Source organism: Bison bison, unplaced genomic scaffold (genome assembly GCF_000754665.1).
Source record: "Bison bison bison isolate TAMUID 2011002044 unplaced genomic scaffold, Bison_UMD1.0 scf7180017864304, whole genome shotgun sequence".
Classification (NCBI taxonomy): Eukaryota; Metazoa; Chordata; class Mammalia; order Artiodactyla; family Bovidae; genus Bison; species Bison bison.
This window is the reverse complement of record NW_011494876.1, coordinates 7830715-7842670: the sequence shown is the minus strand read 5'-3', so window position 1 is coordinate 7842670 and position 11956 is coordinate 7830715. Positions and strand designations below refer to the sequence as shown.

Here is an 11956-nt window from a genome sequence, read left to right as displayed (position 1 = left end):
AAAAAAAATTTTTAAAATTTAAAAAAAAAAATAAAAAAAAAAAAAAAAGAAAGCCAATGTAAAGTAACTGAGTAAACGAACTCTCAAAATAAAAAAAATTTGGAAAGTAAGTAAACTAACTCTCTCTCTATATATATATTTGACACATCATTTCAGACTTCTTGAGGTAGAAAAAGATAATTTCCACATTGGTGCCAATATTGATAAACTGAGATTTTTATATTAATAGAGAAAGAAAATTCTGTGGGCTAATAAGAACCTGAAATAAAATGCTGTATTCTGAACCCTATGAAGAGAAATTATAGAAACTTTAGCTCAGAGGGCTTGTGTGGATGGTACAGGGTACAATACCATACAAAGTTTGAAATGTATCCAAAAGAAAAGCTGAATTTCCAACTAATAAGAGACAAACAGCAAATTCTGGTAACCAAAAATCCACAAGTTTTTATGAAAGAACAAGACAGAGACTATTACAAAACTCCAATCCGAATCTTACAGGAACGTGGTTGACATGCAAATCAGATTTCACATTAAAAGTCTCAAATTCCCTCTACATCATTTTTCCTTTCTCTATATATACTCTCTCTTTGTTCTCAGAATTGTCTTATTACTTATTGGATTATTTTCTGAGGGAATGAATATTGTGGGCAGTATAAAATAAAACCTGCAATAAAGGGATAAATTAGAGAAAAAACTACTGATGTATTATTTTAAAATAGAGCCTAATCATTAAGTGACTAGTGACTGTCAAACTTCCAGAGATTTTGTATGGACAGTTTCATTTTTGAGAAAGAGGAAAGAAGCTTAAGTCTCATTTTTCTGTGATCCCAAACTATGAAGGGGCTTTAAACCAGGTAGCTGGATGTTCTGATAGACCTAAATAGAACTTAACTCATCTCCCCACCAACCACTCCCCCTTCTCTAGGCTCAATTACTAGGTTATATTATTTTGTATTTTTAGCATTTATGGCTTAATTTAAAAATAAAGACTAATTCCAAAAATAGTACAGATCCTACACAAAAATTAAATAGTGCTGAACTGTATTATAGGGCATGGTCTACCTGTAGTCATTCATTTACTCATTTTATCATTCAGTAAATTCTTACTGAGCCTCTACTATGTGCCAGGGACTCATCTAGTGGCTGGGAATTTAGTGGTGAGCCAGAGTTGACTCTATGATGGCCTTATTAAAGCTTATACCCAGCAGAGAATATGAAACAAGATATATCACAGTTAATTATAATTGTGTTAAATGCTCTGAAAGAAAAGCTCAAGATGTTATGAGAGAAGTAGTAGGGGAATCCAACTTCATAGGTTGTTAGGGAAAGTCTTCCTGATAAAAGACACATTTAAGCTGAGTCATAAAGGATAAGCAGAAAGTGGCCTGGTGAAATGGGGTAGGAGTGATCATTCAGGTAGATGAAACAGCTTTTGAAGACTCTGAAGACAGAAAGACTTCGGTACATTCTAGGAGGCGAAAGAAAGACAGTTCTCCCACACTGAATAGTGAGAGAATCCCAGTGATACATTTAGTAAAACACTTGGCTCAAATGGGGTGCTTAATAAATGGTCATGAACAAAAGCCCCTTAATAACAGTCAACCTAGATTAAATGCAGCTGCCCAGTTTTCGGTTCTTCTTCGGTTGTTCTTTATTCAGCTATATCCTGAATAGTACTCCATGCACATTTTATTTGGATATTTTTCTCCCCAGATGGCAAATAACAAATCAAGCAGGCAATCAGATACTAAGGGACGAGAGCCTGTCTTATTCTTTCATACAAGTTCTATCTCCAGGGCAGGGGCTTTGTATGGAAACACTCAGACTGCTTAGTTAATGTTTGAACTACGATACAATAGAATTTGAACTGCTTTTGCTAACACATCTGAAAGAACATTATGTTGGCTAGAATGGTAGGCTCAAAAAGGCAAAATGGATAAGGCTCTGAGAAAGCTGACAGATTTGCTCATGCAGCATCCAGACACAACCAGATGGTAGTTTTTTTTTGACACCTTTACTCCCAGTATGAGATGGTGTATTACTGCAATGCTTGAGTGACTTGGTAACCCTGTCTTCCTTTCTTTGGACATACAGTCCTCATAAAACGAATCATTCTGTGGTGTTTAATACCCTTGATGAGGATCTTTACTAGCTTTAAAAATTAAGTCATCAATTTTAACACATATATAAAGCATTAAGAATAATCATCCCCATTTTATTGGGGGGGGGAGAATGCCTTACAAAATAGTTAGATTTATAGATATGTTTCCAATACAGATACTCATAATTCACTGTCGTTTAAATAAGAACCAATTCTGTAATAATTCACTGATTCTGGATTCAACTATATTCATCTTACTCACTTGTAGTGCCTAGTAAAGTGCCTTACTTATATCAAATCTCACCTCTCTGAAACATCACTGAGAACGAAGCAGAAAACACAAATGTTTCCTCACTGCCAAAGTATTTGTTTTTGTTTGGGCTGCTATAACAGAATACTGTAGATTGAGTGGAAATGTGTAGAAATAACAAATTTACTTCTCATAGTTCTAGGGGCTGAGAAGCTCAAGACCAAGGCACTAGCAGATCTGATGTCTGATAAACCTCCTAACCCTGGTTCACAGATGGCTGTCTTCCTTCTGAGACCACACATGGTGGGAAGGGAGAGGGAGCGTCTGGGATCCCTTATGTGTGCATGTGTTAGTCGCTCAGTTGTGTCCGACTTTTTGCAAACCCATGGACTGTGGGCTCCTCTCATGGACTGTGGGCTCCTCTGTCTATGGAATTCTCTAGGCAAAAATACTGGAGTGGGTAGCCATTTCCTTCTCCAGGGGAACTTTCTGACTCAGGGATCGAACCCAAGGCTCCTGTATTGCAGACAGATTCTTTTACCATCTGAGCTACCAGGGAAACCCTGGCTATCTTATTAGAGAACATATAAATTTTAGGGGGACACATTTAATCTAATTAATTTAACAATATTGGTATAAAGTTGATTCATTTTTTCATTCATTCATTCATCTACCATATAACTATCAGATTTGTCCCTGGGCCTGATATGGATTCAAATCCCTGCTTTATGGAGTTTAACTGTATTAATGCAGAAAGATTTTAAGCTGTATATCATAGCAGTTAACAGCACAGGTTCTGGAGCAAGGCAGCCTGGTCTCATGTTCTGGCTATAGCAAGCGGTTGTGTGATCCTGGCATTGTAATTACCTTGCTCTGCCCTGTTCTCCATATCTGTGAAACATGGATATGAAAATAACACTTCCTTACAGGGTTACTGTGATGATTAAACTAGTTAATGTATAAAAGGATAAGGATACTACCTGGTATATAGCAAGTGCTATATAAATGTTTATTATTAGTAACAGCAGATACTTATGAAAATTATTTCATTACAATAGTAATGACACCACTGTATCCTGGTATGTGTGTTTTTCTTTTGTTTTGAATAATAAAAGGTTTTGATGTTTAAAGGAACTACACAAAATTTTCACAGTTTTTTTTTAATTGAGAAAAAATTAATTTTAATAAAATTAATCATTTTATAGTAAAATATTCAGTGGCATTTAGTACATTCATAGTGAACTTACCCATTAACCTGTATCTCCCCATTCTCTCTGGTCCCTAGTCCCTGGCAGTCACAAATCTACAATCTGTCTGCATTACGGATATTTCATGTGAATGGAATCATACAGTATGTGACCTTTTGTGTCTGTGTAAATAGTACTTAACAATTTTTGTCAATCTACTCATCCAGAGATGGACATGTGGGCTATTTTCACATTTTGGCTATTGGAGATAATACTGTTATAAACATGCATGCACATGTATCTGTTTTTTGTTTGGGGAAGTATATACTTCGGAGTGGAATTGCAGGGTCATATGGTATTGCTATGTTTAAGTTTTTAAAGAACTGCCAAAATGTTTTCCACAATGAGAGAACAATTTTGGTTTCCTATCAGCACTGCTTGAAGATTCCAATTTCCCTCCACATTTGCTAACACTTATTTTCTATAAAACAAAATTATAGCCATCCTAGTAGGTATGGTATCTCACTGTGGTTTAAAATTTTATTTCCCTAATGAACAATGATGTTTAGCATCTTAGGTTTGTTGGCTGACATTTTTATTATCTTCTTTTGTGTACCTTCTTTGGAGATATATTTAAGACTTTTGACCATTTTAAAAAATTGGGTTGTCGTTTTGCTTTTGTGTTATGTATTTCAGATTCTAGAATGTATCAGAATATATATGTATACTTTATTTATGAAACAGAGTATATATTCTATCAGATATGTGTTACAAATATCTTCTCCCATTCTGTAGGCCATCTTTTTATGTCTTCACTTGATCTTAGTCAAAAGCTCAAGAAGCGATTTTTCACCATCTAGATAATGTCATCTGATACACAGTTTTTAATTTTGATAATGTATAGTTTATCTACATCGAACATTTTGTTACTATGGTTTTGGTAACATATCTAATTGCCAAATTTAAGGTCATGAAGATTTATCTCTATTATTTTTTTCTAAGACTTTAATGGTTTACCTCCTACATTTAGGAAACTGATACACTGAGTCAATTTTTTTAAATTGGGTGAGGTAGGGTTCCCCATTTGTTGAAGACACTATTCTCTCCCCATTGAATGCTCTCGGTGTCCCTGCCAAAATCTGATGCATGCCTTTATTTCTGGATTTAACTCTGTTTCATTGGTCTATATGTCAGTCCTAACAGCAACTCCTTTGATTTTTGTAACTTTGAGACAAGTTTTGAAATTGAGAAGTGTGAATCCTCCAACTTTGTCCTTTTTTAAAGAAATTTTTGGATATTCAGTCCTCTTTCAATGCCATATGAATCTGAGGATTGTTTCTTCCATTTCTGTAAAAAGGCCACTGACATTTCAAGAGAGACTGAATTTATTCTCTAGATCATTTGGCATGATATTGAAAATCTTAACAATATCACGTCTTCCAATTCATGAATGTGGGATGTCTTTCCATTTAGGTAGCTCTTTCTCAATTTCTTTTAGTAATGTTTTATAGTTTTCAGTGTACAAGTCTTTACATCCTTGATTAAATTTATTCCGAGGTACTTAATTATTTGGATGGTAATGTAAATGAAATTGTTGTCCTTAGAGGTTTTGAGAAATAGTATTTTATTATAAACAGTGTCGCAAAGAGTCAGACACTACTGAGCGACTGAACTGAAGGTTCAGTTCAGTGGGGCTCAGGAGCACAACCTTGTTTTCCACCAGAGCCAAGAATTCAAGGGTCTGCCCAACTATTTGGGCTGTGTGTGCCTTCCAGTTTTGGCAGGGCTGTGGCTGTGGGTGGAGCTGGTCCCCAGACTGGAAGCAGTGCCCAGTCAAAACACAGCCCTAAGGCTGAGGCTCCCAGCAGGGCAGACACACTGGCGTAATAGACGAGAGAGAGAATTCCAAAATGGTGCTTGACAGTTCTGATATTACAAAGTAGCCTGAGATCACAAAAAGGTCTATTGCTAGAGTTTCAAACCTGGGAGATTATTCCAGCTAGTTTCTGACTCTCCAGCATATGTTTCAAGGTTAGTAAGTAGGACCCCTTCACCTATGATCCAGGCACTTTTCAACTGGTGTTTGTGTCCTGTGGGTCAACTGGTTTTGGGGTCTAGTAGGTCTGCAGGAAGCTCTTTAAGAGTGGACTTCTCATCCCTGCAGTTCTATAGTTTTCCTGGACATACTCCCCACTGGTTTTCAAAGTCAGTTAGTTTAGGGGCTCACCTCTCCTATACAGGACCTAGGGGTTGGGTTCCTGGCCTGGAGCTCAGATATCCTTTTCCTCAGGGGAAAGGTCCATAGCTCTGTGACCTTTCCCATTTGTACATTGCTGTGGCTGGGGTGTAGTTCTTTTCCCCTGGGGGGAGACTTTATCTCTGCCTCTCATACCTTTGTGGCTTCCCTTGTGGGTCATCTGGTAAAGAATCCACCTGCAATGCGGGAGACCTGGGTTCAATCCCTGGGTTGGGAAGATCTCCTGGAAAGGGGAAAGGCTACCCACTCCAGTATTCTGGTCTGGAAAATTCCATGGACTGTACAGTCAATGGGGTCACAAAGAGCTGGACTTGACTGAGCGACTTTCACTTTTCACTCACTCATAGCTTTGAGGCTGTTTAAATCCTTTGTTGTGGAGTTGCTATTCTTCCAATTTGAAGGTCCCTTTCCAAGAGATTCATTCCAAATGCAGCTGTAGATTTCTTGTGTCCAGGGGAGGAAGTGAGTACAGGATCTTCCTATGTCTTTGTATTGAACCCTCTCCTAAGGACAGTCAGTTCTTCATCTCCCGAGGTTCTATGCTATGAATCTTACAGGTAAATCCCCCTGTAAAACTAAAAGTTTCAGCCTTCTCTGCTCTTTTCAGTTGTCACGTCTCAATCTGACAAAATTTACGAACATCTTTTATGTTTTGTTGTCTCCTCTTCACCCTGGTGGGTTTATACCATTTTTATTCCCATGTTATAATTTTATTGCAGCTTTAGAAAGAATCAGAGACAAAAACATGTATTTAATCTGTCAAGTTTTGATTCACTTTATCCTTACATTTATTAAAAATTTCAATTAGGTTATCATTTACCTCTTATGATCTGATATGGAATTCACCCAAATTTATCTATATTTCTATACATTTTGAATTTGCTTATTAACTGGGTACTATTTTTTTTTTTAATGAAATCTTTCACTTTCTTGTACAGCCTTTAAGTGGTATATAAGATGACTAGCCATACTTCCTGGCTTTTGATCTCTTTGGGGAGCTGTAAATGCATTGCTGTGTTTTATTACCAAGTGAATTTATAGGCACAGTGTTCTGTTCCACAAACACTCATCCAGATGCAGCACAAATCTAAAGTCTACATATAAACTTCTAAGAAATCACTTTTGCCATCTAATGTGCAGTCCTATTTCCTGGGCTTCTAGGAGAACTGATTTTGTTAAAAGTAATCCCAGATGAAAATAAAAAGAAGCAATAGTAGTCCCTCAATATTTTAGTTGTTTAAGATATCTTAGCAGGATAGTTTGTACTGCCTTATGAATTCTAGATGGCTCTGTTTCCTGCAGAGTACAGTTATTAACAATTTAGTGAGTAGTTACTGTATATATTTCCAGTCTCTTTAAAAATCATATGAGGAATATCTCAGCCATCCTTCTATCTTACCATGATCATTAGAAAACTATTATTATTATTTCAGTCAAGATGAATATGCTTTAGAGACCTGCTGTATAACACTGTAACTATAGTCAAAATAACATTAACAATAAAATTTGTTAAGATAGACCTCATGTTAAATGTTCTTTCCACAATTAAATAAAGATAAATTAAAAAAAAAGAAAAACACCTTATACTCTTACTTTCCAAAGACATGTCTATCTTTTTTAAAAACTGGAGAACTAAAAAATCTTGATAGTAGTTTGAACATACCATCTTTATCAGCAGTGTCTTGAGGCTTGTATTTTAAAGTGAAGATCTTTCGTAGCTTACAGTTCGCTGAGACAGTAATTCCATCCAGTGACTGGAAAACTGCTCCTTTGAATATTTCATTGGTAAATGCCACCAAGTCAATGCATAGATTGCACCACTAAAATTAAAAAGGGAAAGAGGAGTAAGTACTTTCTACAATCACATAAATGAAGAAGCCATCTTAAAAGTGGAAAGTTCAGCGATTTGAGGCAATCAACCGGGTCAACCAGCCCCAAAACCAATTTTTCCCTTTAGGTAAATCTATCTGTTTTGGCTTCAATTTTCTTAAAAACTATTTTGATTCTTCCAAAGAAATCATCATACTATGAACTACACATTGGTTACCTGGCTACAGAGTTCCTATCATGAATCAAGGCTTTGACAACTTAAGAGAAATAACCCTAGATTTGTAGGCAGTTAACTGCAGATGGTTTAGACCACTTAAATTTTGAAAATCAGAGATAAGTAGCCAATTGTTCCTTCAAGAGGACTAATTTGATCACAATTAGCCACTTATATTTGTTTTTTAAAAAAGCACAGATGAAACTGAAATTGGAAACTGGGTCTAAAGTGTGGCCAGTAATGTCTACTTACCAATTAACCTATTGTACAGAAATAGATTCTTCTAAGGAATCTGTAATTATGCCTTGTATTTGCCAGTTTTTAAAGTACTCTTGCAGGGCCTAATTTCTGTCCATTAAACAATTAGAACCCTCAATACTTCAGCAGATGAATTCTCTAAATGGTCTTACTGAGTTAAAGAAAAAGAGAAAATAATCATTTAGTAAAAAATTAAGACATTTAAAACTGCAGGACAAAAGCAGAAAAGAGAATTTTTGAAGTTAAAAGAAAAGCAGTATTTAAAATGGTCTGTGCTTATAATAGGCTCTTCCGTTATCTGCTTAGAAGCACATTTTATATAAGGTCTATTTTATTAATCTATCAAAATCAAGATATATATTAATTGACAAAGGAAATATAATGTCATTTTAAAAGTCAAATTCCATTTAAGAGTCTTGGTTTTAATATGGTTGAGAATCTGAGTTTGTTTCCACAGTACAAGAGTAAAAAAGAGTGCAGTAAAATATTGATTAAACATGGAAAATTATTTTCTTTGCAGATGTCTCAACAGTAACATCGTATTTCCAGGTGATGGGAACGTTCTGATCTTTTTTGGGGGAAAGGAGCCTGGTGTAATGAAAGGTAGGAGGTAGGACTGAGTGTAATAAAATGAGGCTGGCCTAACAAGCAGGAGGCACTCTCCTGGGAGATGTGGGAAGTAATGTGGGATAGGGCCCTGAGGCCAGGTTGTGGAGTTGTTGGAAGATCAAGAAGAGAAATGTGGACTGCAGAGGGTCAAGTGCCACTGTGGTTCTTGAAGGAGAATGTAAGAAAAGTAGGGTAACTGGGAAGTCTGAATTAACCTCAGTGAAGTAATATTTGGGGCAGTAAAGGGGGAGAAGGCTGAGGTAGAATACAGACAGACAGAGGCAGACCAGTTAGTCCCCATCAGTCATTTAAGCATGAAGTGCTAGCATAGGAAGTGAAATGCACGGGACAAATTCAGTATGTATGCCATATGGCGAAACACTATGGCTTGGTAAAAGCACGCTGTATGGAAGTTTTGGGGTTTTCAGCTATCTAACAATAATTATTAATATTATTATACAAGTATTATTGTTGCAGAAACCAGTAATTGAGAAACCAAACACCACACTTGAAGAGTTGAAGAACTCAGGTTTATTATGCCAGCGGGCCCAGAGAGTTAACACTCTAAGCTCTGAGCCCTGAACAAAAGGGTTACAGAGTTTTTATAGACCTACTCCAGTGGGCAACACTAGCTGCTAATAGGCTGGTTTAAGGAACAGTGATCAAGATGTGGAGGGGGATGCTTGACCTTTACATGGACAGGAATGATTAACCAAGTTTGCAGGGGCTGGGCAATTGCAAAGAGCAGGACAAGGGTGAGTAAGATAAGTTCCAGACTGTAGTATTCTAAGTCCGCACTTTCTGAGACTATGTGACCTAAGTGATCCAGACTTTGCAAGGAGCAAGCTGAGTTACAGAGGCTGGAGGTTACGTGAAATTTTAACTTTTCCTTTTCATTATGATTATCGTTACAAATTTTGGTCCTACTCCTTAAAAATTTAACATTATGCCCCAATTTCAATCTTTCAGCTGGTTTGTCCCATTAGTAATCACATTTATCCATTCTCTTTCATAGGTTGTTGTTGTTTAGTCACTAAATTGTGTCTGACTCTTTTGTGACCCTATGGACTGTAGCCTGCCAGGTTCCTCTGTCCATGGGATTCTCCAGGCAAAAATACAGGAGTGAGTTGCCATTTACTTCTTCAGTGGATCTTCCCAACCCAGGGATCAAACCCACATCTCCTGCTTGGCAGGTGGATTCGTTACCACTGAGCCACCAGGGAAGCCTTCATATAGGTGCTACATGCTTATCAGGTGTTGAGACACTGGGCATAGCTCCAAGGATAGAGCACTGAATAAAACTCCTTCCAGTCTGGGAAGGAAATCAGACATGTGGCATCTGTTATGTACAGTGAGTACAGAGGGCAGGAAGGTGGGGATGTTCAAGAAAGGCTTCTTTTAAAAAAATTAAAATTTTTTTTTTATCATGACAGTGTATGCAAATATAAGTTAAATATAGTGCCAATAGTTTTACACAAAATGTAGCCCTCTGTCACTTTTTCACTCATCCAATCATACTGTCAACTCTTAACCATTCCTTCTCATTGTATTTTTAAATAATACTTCTTGATTCATCAATTTTGGACATTTATCTGCTGACTTATTACGGTAAATAAGACTTTTAGCTCATTTACACACCTTAATTTCCGACTTCTTCCTCCCAAGATAATTATCTCTCATTCTCTTTCTCCCTTTTCTTTAAAATATATATTCTGTGTTCTCTTTATTGTGACTATGTAACTATTATGAAACCTGAACCAAGTGTAGCTCTATGATTACCTTCTCCCCCTATACAAGTTCTTCATATTTCCACAGTTAATAACTGCTTTTAAAATTATCTCTTTTTTGAAATAAATATTTTAAGTCTCTCTACATTTAGAAAATGCTTGGAGGTGACATCTGAGTTTGGTTTTGAGCAATTAATAAGCATTTCCAGGGCCAGGGAGGCATGGGAATGTGCTGGGCAATTTTTTTTCTCAGGAACCTGCCCCTTTATTCTCTGCTTAGATGAACTCTCCAGTTGGCTGCATCTGAAGACCCCACTGGACTCTGCCAGCTCTGCTTGTAATTGGAGTCCACTTCCTTCACACACTGTGAGTACAGGAAACCAGGCCCTTACCTACTAAATGCTTTTCTCCCCCCATACAGCTTTACTGAGAAATAACTGACATCACTGTACAAGTTTCAGCTGTGCAGCTTGATGGTTTGATTCACTTGTATTGTGAACTGATTACTACAACAGGTTTAGTTAATATTCATCATTTCACACAGATACAGTAAAATGGAAAAAGATTTCTTTTTGTGATGAGAACTCTTAGGATCTACTGTCTTAACAGCTTTACTATAGTTCATCAGCAGTCATCATGTTGTACATGACAACCCTCAGTTCAGTTCAGTTCAGTTGCTCAGTCATGTCTGACTCTTTGCAACACCATGGACTGCAGCACGCCAGGCCTCCCTATCCATCACCAACTCGTGGAGTTTACTCAGACTCATGTCCGTTGAGTCAGTGATGCCATGCAACCATCTCATCCTCTGTCTTCCCCTTCTCCTCCTGCCTTTAATCTTTCCCAGCATCAGGGTCTTTTCAAATGAGTCAGTTCTTTGCATCAGGTAGCCAAAGTATTGGAGTTTCAGGTTCAACATCAGTCCTTCCAATGAATATTCGGGACTGATTTCCTTTAGGACGGACTGGGTGGATCAACTTGCTGTCCAAGGGACTCTCAAGAATCTTCTCCAACACCACAGTTCAAAAGCATCAATTCTTCTGCACTCAGCTTTCTTTATAGTCTAACTCTCACATCCATACATGACTACTGGAAAAACCATAGCCTTGACTAGACGGACCGTTGTTGATAAAGTAATATCTCTGCTTTTTAATATGCTGTCTAGGTTGGTCATAACTTTCCTTCCAAGGAGTAAGCGTCTTTTAAGTTCATGGCTGCAATCACCACCTGCAGTGATTTTGGGGCCCAGAAAAATAAAGTCAGCCACTGTTTCCCCATCTATTTGCTATGAAGTGATGGGACCAGATGCCATGATCTTCGTTTTCTGAATGTTGAGTTTTAAGCCAACTTTTTCACTCTCTTCTTTCACTTTCATCAAGAGGCTCTTTAGTTCTTCTTTGCTTTCTGCCATGAGGGTGGTTTCATCTGCATATCTGAGGTTATTGATATCTCTTCCAGCAATCTTGATTCCAGCTTGTGCTTCATCCAGTCCAGCATTTCTCATGATGTACTCTGTATATAAG

At 37.2% G+C, this 11956-nt stretch overlaps 1 protein-coding gene across 3 annotated transcripts in view; it reads right to left on the bottom strand.

The window, feature by feature from the left end:
- The window catches only part of LOC104997073 (chromosome unknown open reading frame, human C3orf67), a 262189-nt gene that overhangs the window by 122900 nt on the left and 127333 nt on the right, over nucleotides 1-11956 (bottom strand). For all 3 annotated transcript variants that reach the window (XM_010851543.1, XM_010851545.1, XM_010851544.1), the window contains exon 6: nucleotides 7459-7615. In XM_010851543.1, coding sequence (XP_010849845.1) covers nucleotides 7459-7615 — 157 coding nt within the window. The remainder of the gene's footprint in view (nucleotides 1-7458; nucleotides 7616-11956) is intronic.